Source organism: Peromyscus californicus, unplaced genomic scaffold (assembly GCF_007827085.1).
Source record: "Peromyscus californicus insignis strain IS unplaced genomic scaffold, ASM782708v3 Scaffold_11__1_contigs__length_118956290, whole genome shotgun sequence".
In the NCBI taxonomy this organism is placed as follows: domain Eukaryota; kingdom Metazoa; phylum Chordata; class Mammalia; order Rodentia; family Cricetidae; genus Peromyscus; species Peromyscus californicus.
The window spans coordinates 67,856,736-67,879,310 of NW_026294402.1; the positions used below are offsets into that span (position 1 = coordinate 67,856,736).

Below are 22,575 nucleotides of genomic sequence, written 5' to 3' on the forward strand. Positions count from 1 at the left end.
ACTCTCAGTCATTTTACCATCCAGCTTTTCAGACATGCGCAGCCATTGGCCACTGGGTCTATAAAATGGGCCAAAGCATGGAAGCTGAAGACAGCAGCCCTTTGCCACATGGGTCCTCTTGCACTTGTGTTGGTCACCCCGGGGTGAAATGGGGAGTGTTCTTGCTGCTTCCCAGTGCCTCTTCTCAACAACCCCATTTACTCACCCGCCATATGTGTATTTCCAGTACAGTTTGCAGGGCCCCGCCTGGCTGCCCTCCGCTCTCCCAAGTCTGTTCCCAGCCTGACTGTTGTATGTGACCACCTCTCTTGTAACTTCATGGCCGCAGACCTGGGCTCCCGCGTCCCTCCCTGGTCCTTTGGCCTGCGCTCATCTTCTGGCCTGCATCTCAGCTTCCCCTGGCTTCTCAAATGCTGCCACTCTGGTGCTGTGTCACGCTGAGTTAGAGCTAACTGTTCCCACTTGCGAATACTGTTAGAGCTTTGACAGATTACTTTGCGGCAGTTACCCCTATCCTGCATACCTCTTTAAACTGTCGTCAAAATTCCTTAATATCTGGTATCTAAACCAGTTTCAGACTGATAATCTCGTAGTCAGCTTTCTAACCTCGAAGACATTTCCGATGAGGAAACCGTGACGTTCACAGCCACAGAGCCAGCCATTAAGCCTGAAACCTGAATCCCCCAGTGCCCAAACTGTTTTTCTTCCCTACATGTTATTTTGTTGTTTAGAAGTAAACATAAGTACAAAGTGTTCTTCCGAACACTTTACAAGTATAAACTCCTTTAATCCCTACCTTACAGGCGAGGAACCATAATACAAACTTAAATGGTCTTATCCCAGAGTCTACTGGACTCTTGTGTGTGTGTGTGTGTGTGTGTGTGTGTGTGTGTGTGTGTGTGTGTGTGTGTACGTACATGAATGCACAGATGCCTGCAGAAACCCCCTCCCCCTCAAAAAAAAAGATGGGATTTGATCCCCTGGAGCTGAAGTTAGAGGTGATTGTGGGCTGCCAGTGTGGGTGTTGGATACAAAGCTCGGGTCCTCTGAAAGAGCAGCGAGCACTCATGACCACTGGGCCCTCAGCCTTTCTTCTCATTGCTTGAGAGTTAATCCTGGCTATGGTTTGATGGAACTTACTCAGTAGCTGAATTCTGTTTGGACCCTCTTTCATGGCCCTGTTCCTGTGTTGGGTGTCCTGAGTCACTCCCGCCCTCTATGGGGTCATAACACTCCTTGCCGACTCATACACAGATGCCATCTAGTGGCAAAAAGGGAAAATGCAGGTTTTTCTAGTAAAAACGGGAAAGGCCAGGATTTTAGTTGTAGTTATTTTACTTATATTTGGACACACGGATAAAAATAAAATAAAAATTAAGGAAAAAAAGATGCGGTTGGCAATCCATTATTGTTAAGCCATATACCGCTCCAGTGGAATAGGAATGATTTCTGCTGAGCGTGCCTTATAAAGATTTTGGCATTGCAGAGACTGTCACTTTTTTGGCCTCTGCTTTTCTTGTTGTGGCTTGAAGCTATTAAGGGTAGTAACTCATTCTCAGAACCGGATACAGCTAACAGATTGGATTAATCTCAGGGTCCATCTGCTGGCTGTTTTTAGTGCTAACCCTCAAGCGCTTCCATATTTCATTCATGGAACATTTTACTGTTTTTTAGTCAGGTAGGACATTTATTGACTAAATAATTTATTTAGTTTATTGTCTTTAGGGGTGTTAGAGGAGCGCTTCCTAGATTCATATGGGAGACACGGGCGAAGGTGGGTTTGCCCCTTTGGGAGGATTCAGTGCCATGGCTGGGAGAGCAGCGAACCTTCTTGACGACTCTTCAATGTCACATGCATGTCAGACACACACCCTTACCTTCCCTGCATGCCAGGGAATACGAATGAGGACCATGAATTGAGCTCAGCTTGAGGATTTGCTGGTTGCTAATTTCCCGGCATCCTGGGCTCTAGACCTGCTTTGTATAAGCAGATGTCTTTCGTCTATAAACACCTCCACAAGATGATGTGTGAAATTATTAAACTGAGTCGAAGTTTCCATGCCCTCACTGTTGAGTCTACAGTTCAGGGACCGCCTTCTCTCTCTCAGGGTGCTTCACTCACCTAGCCGCAGCAGCAGGCTTGGGTGTTTTTTTGTTTTGTTTTGTTTTTGTTTTTCGAGACAGGGTTTCTCTGTATAGCACCTTTCCTGGATCTCGCTCTGTAGACCAGGCTGGCCTCGAACTCACAAAGATCCGCCTGCCTCTGCCTCTCAAGTGCTGGGATTAAAGGCGAGCGCCACCACCGCCCAGCAGGCTTGGGTGTTTTACCAGCCCTGGGACAGTGCAGAATGCCTGTTAGGCTAATTTTACTTAACACTCTTAAAATCCCTATGGATGAGGTCCCCTTGCGTCTCTGGCTTCCACGTGCAAACAAGGTTTAGAAGAAGAGGAACTTGCTTAGATCGATATAGTTAGAAAGTGACACATAAAGAATGGACGTTTCGTTTTGTTTTGAGACAAGGTCTCACTGTATGGCCCTGGCTGGCCTGGACTGCGCTGTGTAGACCAGGCTCTCGAGCTCACAAAGATCCACCTGCCTCTGACTCCCGAGCACTAAGATTGAAAGCGTGCACCACCACACCCAGCAGAGGGTTTTTATTAGTATCTCCTTTGGTGCATTCGGAGTAAAAGCAGAGGCTAGCAAGATGGCTCCGTGGTTGAAGGCACCTGATGGGAAAGCTAACAACCTGAGTTTGATCCCTGGGACACACGTGGTAGAAGAGAACTGCTGCTCTTGGTCGCCTGCTCTCCACAGCATGTGTGCACCCGTACACATATACACACGTGTGCACACAAAATAAAAAGTAAGATGTAACACAAATGTTTTAAGGAAAAGCAGGGGCTGGGAAAATTACTTAGGGCTTGAAAAAGTGCTTACTATGCTTCCAGAGAACTCAAGTTTGGTTCCAAACAACCGCATCAGGAGGCTCACAAATGCATGTAACTCTAGTTCTGGGAGAACTGCTACTCCTTCGGGCTTCCAAGGGCACCTGACATACACACACAGAGACACACACGTACATATGATTTAAAAAAAAAAATCAAAGTAAGAGCAAGAATTGTGTATTGTTGTTTTTTTAATCCTTGAGTCTCAGACAACCCCTGACTTTCGATAGACACTGTAAATGTTCACCTGACACCTGGGAGTCTTTTCTTGGTCAGCTGGCCAGACTCATGGTCCTCACTGGGCCTCGTGTGACTAGTAGTCCTACTCGATGAGCTTGTGGGAGAGAATGAATCAGGAAGGAAGGCCAGTCCCAGAGCCAGCAGAGGGAAGACACTGGCTCTACCTCAGCAGTGTGCCAGGACCTACCTTTTGGACTAGAAGTTGACTCCTTAGAGAAGAGGAGGCACATTCATTTGGCTGCAGACCACAGCCACCTTCATGCAAGCTGGTACTCCAGCGCTGAATTGTTATTAACCAAAACATTTAGGGGCCAGCAACATGGCTCAAAGGTGCTTGCTGTCCAACTCTGGAGACCAGAGTTCGAGCTCCAGAGTCCCACAGAGGTGGACAGCACTAATCCCACAAAGTTGTTCTCGGGCCTCCACGTGCATTTTTGTGGTGTACACGTGCACACGCACATGAAAGCGTGCTGGGGCACGCACACCTTTTTTTTAATTAAAACCATTTAAGATTAAATTTATATTAAATCGAATCATTTAAGCTTTTCACCCTTGACCCAATATTTTTATACATTTCCAACTTTTAAAGCATTTTTTAAAGGGTATTTAATTTTATTTTTCCTTTTGTGTGTGTCTGTGTGAGTGTATGCCATATATAAGTGTTCAGGTACCTATGGAGGCCAGAAGAGGGTGTCAGATCCCATGGAGGAGCTGGAAGGTTTATTTGTTTGTGTTTGTTTGTTTTCTTTCTGAGACAGGGTTTCTCTGTGTAGCCTTGGCTGTCCTGAAACTTGCTTTGTAGACCGGGATGGCTTCAAACTCAAGAGATCCTCTGCCTCCCTAGTGCTGGGACTGAAGGTATGCACTACCCCATCAGGCAGGGCTGAAGTTATAGAAAGGTGGTTATGAGCCACCTGATGTGGGTGCTAGGAACTGAACTTCTCTGCAAGAGCAGGAAGCATGCTTAACCAGGGAGCCATCGCTCCAGACCCCTTTAAAGCACATTTAACCCAAAGTTCAAATGTTACCTCTTTGCACCGTTATGGTGACTCATGCCTGTAATTGCAGCTGCTTGGGAGACTGAGGTAATAGGATGGCGAGGCCCACCTGACCAACATAAGGAGACCCATCTCAAAATAAAATTAAGGCAATAAAGAGACCTGAGTGGTGAATGGGTTTGGGGAACTGGCATTCTTTCTGTCCGCCTCCTCTTCTCCCTTCCTGAGAAGGCCCACACTGCCCTCTGGGGCTGCTTCCCTTGCTCTGCTGTTTTCCTTCAGACCACATCACCTAAGTTTACTGAGCGTCTTGAGACCACACACTGTGAGTATGGCAGTACTTAACTCCAGCCTGGCTGGGACAGCCTGAGGACCCTTTCCAAGCAGCGTTCTCGTGTGGACCCCATTCTCTGCTCTGCCACCTGAGTGGGGAGACTGCAGAACTCAGGGTTAGAACTTTTATGTTTTGTCCAGTTTAGTCTCTGTGATTTTGCGTCTTGTTTCGAATGTTAGTTCTCTGTGCTCAATTGATTAGTTTGTACCCTTCCTTCTATTAATGATGAAGCTTTATGTTTTCCTCTTCAACTGATAAATTTCAGGTGTGTGTGTGTGTGTGTGTGTGTGTGTGTGTGTGTGTGTGTGTGGCCAGAGGCTGTTCCTCTATTGCTTTCCACTTTGTGTTTTGAGACAGGGTCTCTTGCTGAACCTGGAATTCACAGTGTGGGTAGACTGGCTGAGCAGCAAACCTCAGGGATCCTGTGTCTGCCTTCCTGGCGCTGGGGTTACAGGAATGTGCCACGAGGCTCAGTTGGTAAAATGTTTACCATGCAAGTACGATGACCTGAGTTGGGACCCCAACACCCACACAGAAGCCAGGAGTGGACTAATTCAAGTGGATCCCTGAAGCTCGCCGGCCAGCCATCCTAGCTGACTCAGTAAGCTCTAGGTTCCGTGAGAGACCCTGCCTCAAAGATTCACATGGAGAGGTAACTCAGGAAGACACCCAGTGTCAACCACTAACCATATGACTACATGCAGACACATGTTTGTGCACATCACCTGCACACTTGAATGTGTACACACACACACACACACACACACACACACACACACACACACACACACACCATCCTAGAGAACAGAGAAATGAGCTCTCCACTCGTTCTAAGAGCCCTCCTCAGTCAGTGTTCTCTGAGAAGGGCTGTACCATGTTGAGCTCTGGGACAAGTCTGTCTCGTCTTCCCCTTTCTGTGTCTCCCCATCCCTGGCACGGCATTTTACCATCAGCAGACGTTCCCAAAGACCCAGCCTCTAACTGAGTGCAGAAAAATGTGCCAACATTGCACTCTGAATTCATGGGGACCTAGCACCACATTCCATGAGTAGCAACACAGCGTATCTGCAGGGCGGAGCCTGGAGTTCACTTGATTGATAGATTCGATGGAAGGATTGGAAAGAAAAATGGAAACTTTTTGTTTGTTTTTTAAGATAGGGTTTTTCTGTGTTGTTTTGGTGCCTGTCCTGGAACTCACTCTGTAGACCAGGCTGGCCTCGAACTCACAGAGATCCACCTGCCTCTGCCTCCCGAGTGCTGGGATTAAAGGCATGCGCCGCCACCACCGCCCGGCTGGCCTGATTTCTTGAGACAAAGTCTTTCTATGTAGTTCTGGCTGTCCTGGAACTCCCTGTGTAGATCAGACTGGCCTCGAACTCACAGAGACATTTTGTGTTTTGAGACGGTGTTTTCTGTCCTTCTGTGGGGATCCTGGGTATTGAAGTCAGGTAGTTAGACTTGGCAGCAGGTACCCTCACCCACTGGGCCTTTTTGCCTGCCCAGGACACTTTTAAAATATATTTAATACTTTATATTAAAATTTATTTATCAACTTCTAAAGTAGATATGTAAAAATCTTAAAAATTACTTTGGAGAATTTCACAAATGTGTTTATTTTTCAAGTTTTAAATGAATTCACTATGGAGTTATTTTAAGAGTTGTTTTATTATTTTTTAATATGTGTATGTGCCCTTAGGACAACTATGAATTCCTCAACTGTGCTATGAATGAGAATGTGTTTTATTTGATTAAGGAAAAATGATTTAGATAAATATTCATGTACATTGAAAAAAACTTTATGGATGGGTTTCGTTTTAATGTTGTGATAGTTAACAGACACCAGTAGAGGGCGCTCCAGCTCACCTCGCTTGGTTTATATAAAGGCTTGAAAATGGAGTTTTCTTGAAAGAGACTCACTTAGAATACTCAGAGAGTCTACTGGAAGGTATTTGTACTAATTCTCCCTAACTCAGAGGGAGAAAACACTACTCTTGAGTTTAATTGCCTCAGCAAAACGCGTCTGTATAAAATAACCTTTGGGGATCCATCATGGAGGGGAGGCTGAGTCAGGAGGGGGTAGAATTCCAAGCCAGCCTGGACTATGTGTGTGTGTGGGGTACATAATGAATTTGAAGACAGCCTGGGCAAGACTCTATCCTTAAAAACATGAATAACTAAGGCCAGTGAGATGCCTCAGTGGGTGAAGTTGCTTCCCACCAAGTCTGATGAAGCCGATTTCCAGAACTCTCAGAGTGGAAGGGAAAAACGGACTCAAAGTGGTCCTCTCGCCGCCACCTGGGGATGGTGGCGTGGACACACGAACATGCAAAATGAAGGAATAAAATGTAATTTATAATAAAAGTAAAGACAAAACATTTTAATGAAAATTTGGTCATTTCAAGAGGAGCGCCTGTGGCGGTTTGAAATTGGGTTAAATGTGTTAACTTAAGGATAACTAGTAGTCGGGGTGGTGGTGTCACAGGAAGTGAGTGGATAGGGAAAAGAAAGGTTCACTGTTCTGAGAACTGTCGTATGTTTGGAAAGGCTCATGCCAAGCCTGCCCATGTCCCGGCCTCTGCCCATGGCCGGAGGGAAAGCTGGTCTGAGTAAGTGTTGCTGGTTTCCTTTCTAGACCCCAGAAGAAAATACCACGTGAGGCTGCTGGCGTACAACCACATGGAAGACGGCTACCAGGCTGACCAAACCGTCAGCACTCCCGGATGCGTGTGTGAGTGACAGCCACACAGCTCTGTGCTGTGGCTCAGACATACCCCCCACCCCACTCCTTGTTTCAAATCCAGTTTCGCTACTACTTGGAAGACTGGGTGGGGGTGGGGGGTGATTTCTTTATATCCTCCAAGCGGCTGGGCACATCTTGAATAAGTGGGTACTCAGGAAAAGTGGGTGTTCAATTCTAAGTACCTATTTTAATTTTGCAAGCAGGAGACGGCTAGGCATTAACTGGGGAAAACACACAGTTACCTACACACTGAATTCCTTGTGTCTGCTTTTGCCTGGAGGCCAGCTGTTTCTGTAATTTCTTCTGTGTGGTGTTCTTGCAGCTCTGGCTTTCTCTGCCTTTGACTAGTACCTTAGTATCTTGCTTTAACATCTGGTTTGTTGTTATTGGGGATTTTTGTTTTGGGGGGCTTTTTTTTTTTTTGAGACAAGATCTCACTGTGTAGCCCTGGCTGTCCTGGAACTTGCTTATATAGACCAGGCTGGCCTTGACCTCAGAGATCTGCCTCTGCCTCCTAAGATTAAAGGCATCTGCTACCACACTGGAGTATTTTTTTCCCCCTTTTCTTTCTTCGCTTTTTTTAGGGGGGGCGGGTTGTTTGTTTGGTTTGGTTTTTTTTTCAAGACAGGACCTCACTCTGTAGCTCTGGCTTTTCTGGAACTCACTGTGTAGAACAGGCTGGCCTCGAACTCACAGAGAACCGCCTGCCTCCGAATGCTGGGGTTAAAGCGTGCGCTGCTACAACGGTCTAGAACTGTTGTTTTTCAAACAGTTAAGCCTTTGACTCCGTATCTAACTCACAGAAGAGTTTGGTAGCTGAGTGAGTCAGGGATAGACCACTATGAGACTGGTGGAGGAAAGACCTCAGATCCACCGACGCGGGTGTTTTCTCATTTTCCATTATACTGCTCCCTACGGCACCAACCCTTAGCAGTAAATTCCTGTCGCATTTCTCCATAGCTGTTCGTGATCGCATGGTCCCTCCGCCGCCGCCGCCCCACCATCTCTATGCGAAGGCTAACACCTCCTCTTCCATCTTCCTGCACTGGAGGAGGCCTGCATTTACCATGGCCCAAGTCGTTAACTACACTGTCCGCTGTAACCCTGTCGGCCTGCAGAACGCCTCTCTGGTTCTCTACCTGCAAACGTATGTAGCTTGCCTTCTTGGTTGTTTCCTTTGTGTTCCTGGCTGCTCACACTTCCTACTGCTGACTGGGGCTCAGCTCGGGCTTCGCCTGTGAGCACTCATCTCAGAGCTGGTAATCTAAAACGGCTGGAAGTTTCGGTTCCCGTTGTTCATTCAGTTCTGAAAACTATGCTTCCTTGACACGAATTGATACACTGACTATTGGAAATTGTTCCTGGCGCTAACAACCCCCTTCCTCTTTAATACAGGTCAGAGACCCACATGTTGGTTCAAGGACTGGAACCAAACACCAAGTATGAATTTGCTGTCCGGCTGCATGTGGAGCAGCTCTCCAGTCCCTGGAGCCCCGTGGTCTACCATTCCACACTCCCAGAAGGTAGGAACTGCAGCTTCCCAATGGAGTTCATCTCTTAAATTTTATTTATTCACGTTCATTCATTCTTTTCTTTATTATGTGATTGGGTGTTTTGGCTGCATTATGTCTGTGCAGCACATATGTACAGTGTCTGCAGAAGCCAGAAGAGAGCATCAGATCCTCTGGGACTAGAGTACAGATAGTTGTGAACCACCATATAGGTGCCGGGACTCAAACTCTGGTCCTTTAGAATAGCAGCTGGTGCTCTTAATCACTGAGCCATCTCTCTAGTCCCATTATGGATTTTATATATATATAAAGAGAGAGAGAGAGAGAGAGAGAGAGAGAGAGAGAGAGAGAGAGAGAGAGGTTTTCTTTTGTTTTTCGAGACAAGATTTCTCTTTGTAACAGTCCTGGCTGTCCATTGCATTGTAGTCCTACTCATTCTGTAGATCTCCAGGCTGGCCTCAAACTCACAGAGATCCACCTGCCTCTGCCTATATATGTTTTGTTTTTAAAACTGGTTTTTATTGTTGTTGTTTGATTTTTTGAGACAGAGTCAAAATGGGTATCATAGAACTCAGTCTGTAGACCAGACTGGCCTCAAACTCAGAGAGAGCTGCCTGCCTCTGATCCCAAGTGCTGGGATTAAAGGCGTGTGCCACCATGCCTCTCTTTAAACAAACAAACAAAAAACTATTAAGAATTCTTTTTGTTTTGTTTTGGTTTGGTTTTTGGTTTTTGGATTTTTTCAGACAGAGTTTCTCTGTGTAGCCTTGGCTGTCCTGGGACTCGCTCTGTAGACCAAGCTGGCCTCAAACTCACAGAGATTGCCTAGGCAGCCTCTGCTTCCTGAGTGCTGGAATTAAAGGTGAGCACCACCACTGAGACAGTACAGTCAGGTCTTAGACATTGAAGGTTATCCTCACCTACATAGTGAGTTCAGGGGTGAGCCGAGATTAGAAGAAGAAGAATGGAAGTATGTATGCCACTTTGAGAGCAAGACGGCCTCTAACACCTACCAGTTGAAATGTGCTTCTTCATTTTCTTACCTTTCGAATTTTTTCTCTATCATATTTAAGTCTTTTTTTCTTCCTTTTAGGAAAACTTACAAGCCAGTGAGCTTTAATTTCTGTTCCTTTAAGGACTCCTCTTTTTTTTTTTTTTTTTCCAGTCAGTCATGATGTTCAAACCTCAGTCTCCGCTCACTGAAAACAGAAGGAGGTTGTTAATGCTCTTAGGAGCCCGCCTCAGACCCCGTTTTCCTATAAGTGGCAGCCTGGTGCTGTTCCCGGTGCCCTGTGAATCGCTGGTCATGTGACTAGCTAGCTGGCTGTGCTCCAGCTGAGACCCCTGTGGCTCTAGGCGCAGTGTTTTGTGTCCCTGGTGGTTTTGATGATATCCCATAAAAACAGCACCAAAGCCCACCTCTTCATACTCTGAGCTCTTGTTAAACATGGAGTCAGCTGATGTTCATGATTTCACTGACGTTCACACACAGAAATTCTTATTTGAGTCTGTTCTATAAACACGCTGATTCTCAGTGTCTTGGGAAACAGCTGAACGCTTTAGTCTTGGGAGCATTTGCTTCAAGCCTTCTGGATCTGGGTATTGTTCTAAACAGTTTAGAAGGAGCTACAATTTGGAGTCAGTACCGACGGGGACTTTCTCTGGTGAACAGATGACATACTACCCTGTACTCCTCCCCCCTTCCCTCTCTGCACTAGGAAGTGTTGCTGTGGCCTCACGCTGGGCAAGCACACTATTGCCATAGCCATTCTAACCGGTCCTTTACAGTAATATTTCAGAAGTCCTGAAAATCCTGTGCCTTAGATGTCGGACATTGACATCTAGAGTCTACCCTCTTTTTTTTTTTTTTTTTAATATTTATTTATTTACACAGTGTTCTGCCTGAATGCCAGAAGAGGGCACCAGATCTCATTACAGATGGTTGTGAGCCACCATGTGGTTGCTGGGAATTGAACTCAGGTCCTCTGGAAGAGCAGCCAGTGCTCTTAACCTCTGAGCCATCTCTCCAGCCCTACCCTCTTCGTTATGGTTTTTTAAAACTGGTTTAAACGGGAAAGTGCTGGGTCGAGTGCTGGGTGAATCGCCTTGCATGCACAAAGCCCTTAGGTAAACTCGCACCACGCAAACCAGACACGGTGGTGTCTTCCCATTCCGGCTCTCGGGAGGTGGAAACAGAAGGGTCAGGTGTTGAAGGCCAGCCTCAGCTATTTCCTGTTATTACAACGAACCTCAAAAGCTATGATGTTCAGATTTCTTACAATCGTTACTGGTTGTGCAGACTCCGTGGTTCTCCGTCTGTCAGCCAGCATTGGCGTGCTCATAACCCCTCTGATCTGCTCATACAGTGTCATTCTCATGTCCCCACAGCACCCACAGGCCCCCCGGTGGGCGTGAAGGTGACCCTGATCGAGGACGACACTGCCCTTGTTTCCTGGAAACCCCCAGACGGCCCAGAGACAGTTGTGACCCGCTACACCATCTTGTACGCTTCCAGGAAGGCCTGGATTGCGGGCGAGTGGCAGGTCCTCCACCGAGAAGGTGAGTGTGAGGAGCGGTGGTCAAGGACGGTGACAGGAAGTTACCAGTGTCACAGGGACGGACACCCAGGGAAGCGATATGGAGCTCGCATCGAGTTCACGTTCTTATGTAGAAAGTAGCAAATTACTGAAGCTTTTTGGTTTTGTTCAGTGAGCATTGGGAATCCATCTGTCAATTCAGTTAACTCATTAATTGTATCTGTGTGAGCATGCGTGCGTCTCGGTGCACGCGGGGCGGTCAGAGAGCAGTGTTCACGCTTGGTCCTTGCCTTCCGCCTTGTTCAGGCAGGATCTCTCTCACTTGTTCCTTTGTCTGCGTGCTCCCGTCGTCTGCGTGCTCCCGGATCGCTGACCCAAGAGCTTCTGGTCAGTTCTCTCCCCCCGCACCTCACCGTAGGAGTGCTGGGATAACAGATGTGTGCCGCCACATCCAGCCTCTGGCATAGGTTCCGGGGATCAGACTTGGGTTGTCAGGGTCGCTCAGCAAGCCCTTTGCCTTCTGAGCTATCTTGCTGGCCCCAGGTTTTTTGTTTTTTGTTTGTTTGGGGTTTTTTTTGTTTGTTTTTTTAAGTACAGAGAAAACCTGATTAGGACTTGAGAACACTGTTTAAGATTCTTTTTTTTTTTTTTTAAGATTTATTTATTTATTATGTATACAGCATTTATGACTGTAGGCCATCTCTCCAGCCCCCTGTGTAAGATTCTTAAACGTTAGTCTGTTTTTAGCTGAGGAATACTAAATTACCAAATTCTTAGTATTCTCACTGTGTGCATTTAACATTACGTTCTTTTAAAAATCTTCAGGCTCCCATTTGGACATGCTCCATGTGGCAGAGTGTAGGTGGGGAATCTGAAGTGTTATTCTGGCATGTCCTTAATCCACACATGCTGGGAAGAGGTGGGTTTGTTGAGCAATTATAAGTTTAAGGAGTCCAGAGTGGTGGTCCACGTCTGTAATCCTGGCACTTTTGAGATGAAAAAAATTCCAATCTTATAGCAAGCCCACGCCTATCTCCTGGAAGAAAAAGAAAAAACAGAAAACTTAAGGATTGTAATACATTTTTTCCCTTTTTTTTTTTTTTAAGATTTATTTAATTATTACGTATACAGTATTCTGCCTGCATGTATCCCTTAAGGCCAGAAGAGGGCACCAGATCTCATTACAAGTGGTTGTGAGCCACCATGTGGTTGCTGGGAATTGAACTCAGGACCTCTGGAAGAGCAGTCAGTGCTCTTAACCACTGAGCCATCTCTCCAGCCCGGTTTTTGGTATTTCAAGACAAGGTTTCTCTGTATATCCCTGGCTGTCCTGGATCTCACTCTGTAGACCAGCCTGGCCTCGAACTCACAGAGATCCACCTGCCTCTGCATCCCTAGTGCTGGGATTAAAGGTACGCATCACCACCGGCTGGAGAATTTTCCTTTTTTCAAAGATTTAAAATTTGTTTTTAATTATGTGTGACTGTGGGTTTGTGCATATGAATGCAGTTCCTCACATAGGCCTGAAGAGGGCATCACATTTCTTAGAATAGGCCTTTTGAGCCACCATGTAGGTGCTGGGAAGTGACCCTGGGTCCTCTGCAAGGGCGGGCAGCGTTGATAGTACTGCAGACTTGACAGTTAGATGTCATTATGTTTGTCCATGTCTTGCAGTTTCACAGACCCCTCTAGAACTTCAAGCAATTGTATTTTCTTATTGATTTCATGCATCTCGAGTCTGAGAGGGGTGAGGAGTCTAGGAACGGTGGGGAGGGCGGTTTAAAGTCTGGAGGGAAAGATAAACCTTTGGGCCGGGCGGTGGTGGCGCACGCCTTTAATCCCAGCACTCGGGAGGCAGAGCCAGGCGGATCTCTGTGAGTTCGAGGCCAGCCTGGGCTACCAAGTGAGTTCCAGGAAAGGCGCAAAGCTATACAGAGAAACCCTGTCTCAAAAAACCTAAAAAAAAAAAAAAAAAAAAAAAAAAAAAAAAAAAAAAAAAAGATAAACCTTTGGAAACAATGTGACACTAACCTTGGCCGAGTCACATTTACTGATGTCCCATTAGATACAGTAAATGACATGGCCAAGCCTGGAGCGTGTGACAATTAGCGCTGCCCAGGGGTGTGAATAGGTGGAAACCCAGAGGGCTCTTTAGTATCAATAGTCAAGCTTATGTTCTTTGAAAATAAAAATAAACATTTGTGGGGGTGGGGGTGGCAGCAGGGTGGTTAGGGAGGCCAGAGGACAACAGGGAGGGGTTGGTTCTCTCCACTATGTGGGGTATTGGGGATTGGACTTGGTTTGTCATACTTGGCGGCAAGCGCCTTTAACCTCTTTGCCCTTTTTAGGGCCCCACATGTGTCTTGTTTTAGATTTATTTTTGCCTTTATTGGTCTGCACCACATGTGTGCAGTGCCTGCAGAGGCCAGCGGAAAATGCTGAGTCCCCGGAGCTGGAGTGACAGGCAGTTGTGAGCTGCCGGACTTGGGTGCTGGGAGCTCGGCTTGGGTCCTCCTGACCGCATGGTTCAGCCTCCGTCTCTCATTTCCAAGATGGTTTATTGACACAACACTTGACCAAGTGACAAATCTGATTTAATAAGGCGCCATAAATATTAATAAGGAGCCGCTTGAGCACGAAGCTTTGAATACTTCGTTCTTACCTTCCTAAAAGGAAGCGATCATTTCCTCTGCCTGTTTTCAAATTGACCCATTTGGGAGTTCTGGAAAGAGCTCAGAAATGAATATCTTACCTCATTTCTGGCTCCATGGAGACACGGACAATAATTGCAGGCTTTTACATCTCTACCACCCTTCCTAACTACATAATTGTGTGCAGGAAAACATGATCCGTGCTCCGTTTGGTGAGATTTTCAGGAACAGTCTTGTGAAAAGCTTTTGTCGTTTGTTAAATGTAGAGAGCTTTCTTTATAGTTAATGCTGTGGCTCAGAAAGAACAAGTAAATAATACAAGAAAAAGCAATGGAGTCCTGGTTTTGAGAGAGAAAATAGAAAAAGTCAGCCTACAGTTACTTAAAAAGCAAGGAGATCAGCTCAGAATAGAGAAAAAGTTAAAATGGAAAACTCTTTTGTATCTGAACACAGCAGTTTTAGAAAGGTAAGAATGTAGGAAAAGATGGGGGAAAAAGCATTTTGTCATATCTGATAGTTTTTTTTTTTTTCTTTCCATTTTTTGAAACAGGGTTTCTCTATGTAGTCCTGGCTGTCCTGGAACTTGCTCTGTAGACCAGGCTGGCCTCGAACTCACAGAGATCCGCCTGTCTCTCCTCCCCCAGTACTGGTGTGCACCACCACTGCCTAGCTGATAATGTGTTGTTGTTGTTTTTTTTTTTTTTTTCTTTTTTTGATTTTTTGAGACAGGGTTTCTCTGTGTAGTTTTGGTGCCTGTCCTGGATCTCACTCTGTAGACCAGGATGACCTCGAACTCACAGAGATCCTCCTGGCTCTGCCTCCCGAGTGTTGGGATTAAAGGCATGCACCATCACTGCCTGGCTTGCTGATGATCTTTAATATGTGTAAATTTATACATATTTATGTTCATATTTAATACCAAATAGACCAAGAATTTAATTTTTTTTTTTTTTTTTTGAGAATCAAAATATTTGTGGTAGTCGGCTGGCAAGAGGGACCATCAGGTGAAGGTGCTTGTCATTAAGGCTGACCTCCTGGGTTTGATTCCTGGAACCCATGTGGTGGAAGGAGAGAACAGATACCTGCAAGTTGACCTTTGACCTTCACACACAAGCCTCATGTGCTCATAGGGGAACAGATGTTATGCCATTTTCTTTTCTTTTTTTTTTGAACTGAAATCATTTTTGATGAATGGAAAGAGTGTGTTTACATATAGTGCTGATTCACTTACAAAGCTTAAATTAATTGGGCTGGGGGTGTAGCTCAGCCTCTAGGATGCTTGCCTAGCATGCATGAAGCCCTGGGTTTAATCCCCAGCCTGGATAAAACTGGTCGTGATAGGCAGGAGGATCAGCTCAAGGTCATCCTTGCCTACATAGTGAGTTTGAGGCTAACCTAGGGTACATAAGACTTTGTCTCATGAAATAAAACTTTTTTGGGACAGGGTTTATCTGTGCATAGCCCTGGCTATCCTGGAATTTGCTCTGTAGACCAGGCTGGCTTTGAACTCACAGAGAACCACCTGCCTCTGCCTCCTGAGTGTTGGGATTAAAGGTGTGCACTACCACCACCTGGCCGAAACATTTTTTTTTTTAATTAAATGAAAAATTTGCTTTTGCTTGTGGTAAGTTTTTGCCAAGCATTTTGAAAAATTAAACGTATTTAATGATAGAACAGGAGCATAATTTTCATCTCTACTTGTGAAGAAATTGGAATGGCCCTCCAGCTAATTTTAACTTGTGAGGGTACATCTTTGTTTTGTAGTGCCTCTGCCTGCATCCAAGGTACACAGTACAGATTCTTCCTGCTTCTAAATAGGGTTTCTTGTGTTTACTTAGCAGTTGGGTTATTCAAGTAACTCACACTTTCTTCAGGCCAAGTTGAAACCAGAGAACATGAAAACAAGTCCTGCTGGGCTCCTGACACTGCCACTAATGGCCAGGCCACCTCACAGTGTGTGACCTGCAGAGTAGCCGCTGTATCAGGGCTTCAGTTATGGGATTGCCCACACTTCCCTCCCTTTGGAGGTACAGAGTTACGTGCTGGGTGCTCCCTAGCACGTGCTCCGGAAAAGCCAGCCCTGGCTTTGCAGTTGACTGCAGCAAGCCCTTGTAAGCTTTCTGAAGCTCTTGTAGGTCCCTTTATACCAGGGGAAAAGGAGAGCTCCGCGTGCATGCCAGTGCACACACAACCACATACACACAGTGCACATGCAACAGAAATGCAATAAAATGTTCTAAGAAAGTTAACCTGTGAGGGGTCGTCAGTCTCTGTGGTTCCCACGGAAACCTGTGGGGGTTTTTTTTGTTTGTTTTAGCATTATGATAATCGGCTGCTGGAAGATTCATTCAACATTTGGAAAGTATTTGTGTTCTTTCTCATTTAAATATTTTTTTTAACTTTTAATTTTGTTTTTATGTGTGTGGGTATTTTGCCTGCATGTATGTTTGTATACCACTTGCATGCCTGGTGCCTGTCTGTGGAGGCCAAAAAGGCATTGGATCCCCTGGAACTGGAGTTACAAACAGTTGTGAGCTGCCATGTGGGTTCTGGGAATTGAACCCAGGTCCTCTGGCAGAGCAGCCAGTGCTCTTAATCACTGAGCCATCTCTCCAGCCTCATTTTTTTTTTTAAGTTTTGTTTGTTTGCTTTTGGTTTTTGAGATGGTTTCTCTGTGTAACCCTGGCTGTCCCGGCACTGGCATTATAGACCAGGCTGGCCTCGAACTCACATAGATCGGCCTGCCTCTGCCTCTGCCTCCAGGGTGCTGGGACTAGAGGCCTGCACCACTATGCCCAGCTAAAATTATTTTTAATTATGTGTGTATATGTGTGTCTTTGTGGGATATGTGCTTGTGAGTGCAGGTGCCTGCAGAGACCAGAGGCCCTGGTCCCGCGGAGCTGGAGTTCTACGCGGTTATGAGCCACTTAACATGGGTGCTCGGGTTTGAACTTAAGTCCTCTGCAGGAGCAGTACACACTCTTAACTGCTGAGCTGTTTCTCCAGCCCCTGTTCTTGTTTAAGAAGGAAGAACAGGGTCGTCTAAAACAGCTGTTACCCTAGTTAGTTAAACAAATACAATTAAGAAAGAAAGATTGGTCTTACATTGGAATTTCTTTCTTACACTGGCTGTTTAAAGTCTAATTATAACTGTTGACCCAGGCTCATTACGTGTACCATTCTTTCTGTATGCGTTGAAATGGCCATAATTGAGTGTTCTAAATGTCATGTGTATATAAGGAGTAAAGCATCATAGAGGCATATATAATATAAATAAACAGTATAAAATAAACTTACATACATTTTAAATATTCATATTAACTCAAACAAAACTATGTGCTGTGTTTAAAGAATTCCTTCTAAGAACCTGGAGAGTGGTTAAGAAAATACACTGCTCTTCAGAAGACCCAAGTTCAGTATCCAGAACCTGAATTAGGGCTGCTCACAACTGCCTCTAACTCTAGCGAGATGTAATCTGATGCCCCTTCTGGCATCTGTGGGTACCACACTCCACATGCACTTACATATCATTAAAAATAAAACAATCCTTTAATCCCAGCACTTGGGAGGCAGAGGCAGGCGGATCTCTGTTAGTTCGAGGCCAGCCTGGTCTACAGAGCGAGTTCTAGGACAGGCTCCAAAGCTACACAGAGAAACCCTGTCTCAGGGGGAAAAAACAAAACAAAACAAAACAAAAACAAATAAATAAATACAACAAATTTTTAAAAAACAAACAAACAAAAAAAACCCACTTAAAATACTCTTCTAGAGGTCTTTATGGGGTGTCTATATATGGATAGTACAGTGTTAAGTGAAAACATTAAGCTATGAAAGTGCACAAGGTGAATATGTATTTGGGGTGCGAATGTAGCTCGATAGTAGAGTGCTTGCCTAGCATGCACAAGGACCTGGGTTCAATCCTAGCACCATACCAAACCAAAAAATAGTTTTTGAAAAAGCAAACAGGCCAGATGGTAGTGGCGTACGCCTTTAATCCCAGCACTCGGGAGGCAGAGGCAGGCAGATCTCTGTGAGTTCGAGACCAGCCTGGTCTACAGAGCGAGTTCCAGGAAAGAACAAAAAGAAAAAGTAAACAAACAGAAAAATCTGTGTTCATACATTTGTACACATGTACAAATAATTAAAATGTCAACAATGAAGTTATCAATGTATCCATATTTAAATCTGTTTTCCAATAATCAGTAAAAATATTGTTTTTAAAGATTTACTTCTACTTTTATTTATGTTTTTATGCATGCTATGTGTGTGGGTGACTGTGGAGTCTAGAAGAGGGTGTTAGATCCTTTGGAGCTGGAGTTACAGGCTGGAGTAAGCTGCATAGCTGCATGATGTGGGTGCTGGGAATTGAACTCAGGCCTTCTGCAACATCAGCAAACATTCTTTTTTTTTTTTGTTTTTCAAGACAGGGTTTCTCCATGTAGACCAGGCTGGCCTCGAACTCACAGAGATCCGCCTGCCTCTGCCTCCTGAGTGCTGGAATTAAAGGCGTGTGCCACCCCCTCCCAGCTTCAGCAAACATTCTTAATGGCTGAGCCATCATCTCTCCAGACCCCTGGAAAAAAAACATTGTTTTAAACAATTTATCCTTAGAAAAATACTTCTTTTTTTTTTTGGTTTTTCGAGACAGGGTTTCTCTGTGTAGCTTTGCGCCTTTCCTGGGACTCACTTGGTAGCCCAGGCTGGCCTCGAACTCACAGAGATCCGCCTGGCTCTGCCTCCCGAGTGCTGGGATTAAAGGCGTGCGCCACCACCGCCCGGCCAGAAAAATACTTCTTAAACGCAGGTCCATGTTTGTATGGCTGTAAAGGTTTACTTCTTTTGTATGTTTCTAGGGGCAACGACTATGGCTCTCCTGGAAAACCTGGTGGCGGGGAACGTGTACATCGTCAAGATATCCGCATCCAACGGGGTGGGAGAAGGGCCCTTTTCCGATCCCGTGGAGCTGGTTGCCCTGCCCAGGGACGCTTCGGAATCGAACCAGAGACCCAAGCGTCTGGATGCTTCTGATGCCAAAGGTCTGGATGCTGCCACAGTCACGGGTTTTCCTCCCCTAATACTTGACTTCAGCTCCCGCAGGTGCCACACCCCAGGCTCCAGGCTTGGTTTGCTGACTTGTTGCTGGTGGAGTTCTGGGGTTTCTGGGCTGCCTGGCTCTCTTCTGTGGTCCTAGAAGGCAGAGGGAAAATCACCCCAGAATGAACTTTCAGCTCCCAGTTGCTTTCCAGCTGTGCTGGGCTAGATGAGCCGCATACTGGTGGGCGTGAGCGTCCTGGGAGGTTCTCAGGAAACCACAGCAGAGGTGGTTGTGGAAGCAAGGCCGGGAGGAACCTGGCTTTCGCTAAGGAAAACAGCTCTCCCAGACAGTCTTTACCCAGAAAAACAGTTGGGAGGGGGGAAATGTGGTTCGGCAGCCACCCCCACTCAGGACTCTCAATGTCCACCTGTCTAAAGGGAGCCAGTGCCCCCTGGGGTCCAGGACTGGACACCTCACTCTGCTTTTCTGTGGAGAAATAAGAGAGCAGCTGTAAGTAGAGAAGCTACCTGCTGAATACACATTAAGAACTCTGGAGCTACAGGGCAGTCACTCAGTGGTTGGTGCGGGAGAAGGTAAGAAGAGCAGACAGTCAGAATTAAGAACAGAAAGGGGCCAGGTGTGGTGGCAAGCACCTTTAGTTCCAGCGCTCCAGAGGCGGAGGCAGGTGGATCTATGTGAGTTCAAGGCCCAGCGTGGTCCACAAATCTAGTTCCTAGACAGCCAGGACTATTACATAGAGAAACCCTATCCCCCCAAAAAAACCAAATAAATAAAATTCGAGATTGGTGTTCATTGTTTGATATAATAGTATGCTGTTTAAATATGGTCTTGATCTTCAATACTAGAAGGTAAATTGACTTCTGTAATCACTGGCAAAAATCAATTCATGACTTTTCTGCTTCAATGTAATGTCAACAGTTTCCCTATGAGATAAAGGCAAATTACAGAAAAGCAGCTGTCTGAACTGTGATGTGTGGAATGTGGTTGTTTCTTCTGACTGTGTAAACGTGCTCCCCGCTCTAGTTTATTCAGGCTATTACCATCTGGACCAGAAGTCAATGACCGGTATCGCCGTAGGCGTTGGCATAGCCTTGACCTGCATCCTCATCTGTGTTCTCATCTTGGTATACCGAAGCAAAGCCAGGTGCGTTTGTTTCGCTTGCTAGAGATGCTGGTGTAGGGCGTGGGGTGAAGGGCTCACAGGTAAGGTGCCAAGTGTGAGAACCAAAGATCCCAGGACTCACAGAGATGCAAGGCGGGGGTGGTACCTGCCTATCATCCCAGCCTTCGAGAGGCAAAGGCGGGAAAATCCCTACAGCCGGTCTAGGGGAAATGGCGAGCTCCACGTGCAGTGAGAGATTCAGCCTCAAATGTAAGGTGGGAAGGGATTGACACCTGGGTCCACCACAGCTCTCCACATGCACACACATGTAAAATGTACGTATGTATGTATGCAAAGAGAGAGATGCTGTAATGCCTAGAAAACATTTCAAAGACAGCAGCTGCAGGAAACGAGTTGAAATCAAGTGCCTTGTAGAATCAACTGGGTTGTTTTCCTCCTTAAAAGGAGTGTTATGTTATGGGGTTTTTACAGCCGGGAATGTGCTGAATTCATACTGAGATCATTTTCCTGCCATTTGGGAGTAAAAAAAAAAGAAAAAAAACCCCAAAAAACTGCTGTGCCAATAAAAATCCCTAAATGAGGATTTGGTTTCTGCATTGCTATATCATTTTGAGAAAATGAGAAGTATATTTGAGAGACTGGCTTTTGCTTTTGTGTCTATTTTAATGGCACACTTGATCCAGCGCGTCCCTTTCCCAGAGGATTCCTTATGATCTCATGTCTAAGTAGTGACACCAGACATGCGTTAGTCACCAAGAGAGGTACAGGACAAGTGGCCGGAACCACAGGCTAATGAAGTAAATAGAGATGTGTTACCCATCAGCTGTCAGGCAAATCACAAACACCACAGCAGTGAATAAAGCTAAAGATCTAGTATTTCTATCTGAGACATAGGCATTGAAGAAGCCCATTGTTTGGAAAGCTGGGGGCTGAGGAGCTTGCTCAGTTCGTGAGTGCTCAGCTGTGTCCTCAAGCCCCGGGTTCCTTCCCCAGCACTACAGAAAGCCAGGTGTGGGGACACACCTCTCGGGGTAGCACGGAAGAACCAAGTTCAAGGTCAAAGGGCCTTCAGGATGGTTCTGGGTGGCTCAGCGGGTACAGGTGCTTGCTCACAGGCCTGACTACCAGAGTTCAGTCCTGAAAACCCACGAGGTAGGAGCGAACCGAGTCTTGCAAGTTGATCCCTTACCTCCACATGTACTTGTGTGTGTGTCTGTGTGTCTGTGTGTGTGTGTCTGTGTGTGTGTGTGTCTGCACACACACACACACACTCAGTAAATAAATCAATGTAAAAATTTTAAAAGCAAAAAAGTAAATTCGAAGTCATTCTCTTCTACAAGCTTGAGGCCAGTCTGGGATACACAAGTCACTGCGTCAAAAAAAAAGTTCTGATTAAATGCCAAATTTGGTACATTTGCCCATATCTTCTATCAGGTGAGCAGGCTTTCTTTTCTTACCAATATTTCAGGAAGTCATCTGCCTCCAAGACGGCACAGAACGGAACCCAGCCGTTATCCCGAGCCAGTGCTTCTGTAGCCGCGGGGAGTGACGTGGGGAAGAACCTGGAGAGGGCGACAGAGAATGAAGAGTCCTTGGTACCCATGATGCCCAGCAGCTTCATCGATGCGAAGGTTCGTTCCATGATGCTGCTCTCCTTGTGTGACATTAACTTACCAGGAAAGTGTGTTGAATGTGTTGTATGCATACCCCTGTTAATTATAATTATATGATCCATCCACCCACAGTTTGGGGGGAGAAGTTGAGGACACATGAAAGCACAAAGGATAGAAGATACAGGAAGAGGTGGGGACAGACAGACATTAGACAGGATTATGGGGAGCTGGGATACACCATCATTAGCTGTTGTTTAGTATAATTTGGGCTTCCCTGCACTTATGGCATCAACACTTTTATTAAATTATTTTACATTGAGAATGGTGGTTGCCTGAATTGACCCCCAGAGGACATCACATACAAAGGAGATTTTTTTAAGATTCACTTTTGTATAAATCTTTTATATGTACGAGTGTTTTGCCTGCATATAATGTCTCTGCATCATGTGTGTGCCCAGTGCCCAAGGAGGGGAGAAGAGAGCATGAGATCCTCTGGAACTGGAGTTACAGATGGTTATGAGCTGACATATGGGTCCTGGTAACTTGTCCCTGGTTCTCTGAAAGAACAGCCTGTGCTCTTAACCATTGAGCCAGCTCTGTCACCTCCGAAGAACATTTTTTTTTTAAATAAGAAAAATACGTGCTGGAGAGATGACTCAGAAGTTAGAAGCATTTTCTGCTCTTCTAGAGGACCCAGGTTCCATTCCCAGCACCCACGTGGTGGCTCACAACCACCTGTAACTCCACTTCCTAGGGATCTGACTCCCTCCTGACCTCCTCAGGCACATGGTATACATACGTACACACAGGCAAAACACTTGTACAC

General features: G+C 45.7%; 1 protein-coding gene across 1 annotated transcript in view; it reads left to right on the top strand.

Moving 5' to 3' along the window:
* Prtg (protogenin) overlaps positions 1-22,575 on the top strand; it is a 108,362-nt gene that overhangs the window by 82,502 nt on the left and 3,285 nt on the right. The window contains exons 12-18 of the mRNA XM_052714155.1: positions 7,151-7,246; positions 8,219-8,405; positions 8,654-8,781; positions 11,158-11,328; positions 18,811-18,993; positions 20,037-20,157; positions 21,605-21,767. Of these exons, the coding sequence (XP_052570115.1) occupies positions 7,151-7,246; positions 8,219-8,405; positions 8,654-8,781; positions 11,158-11,328; positions 18,811-18,993; positions 20,037-20,157; positions 21,605-21,767 (1,049 nt within the window). The remainder of the gene's footprint in view (positions 1-7,150; positions 7,247-8,218; positions 8,406-8,653; positions 8,782-11,157; positions 11,329-18,810; positions 18,994-20,036; positions 20,158-21,604; positions 21,768-22,575) is intronic.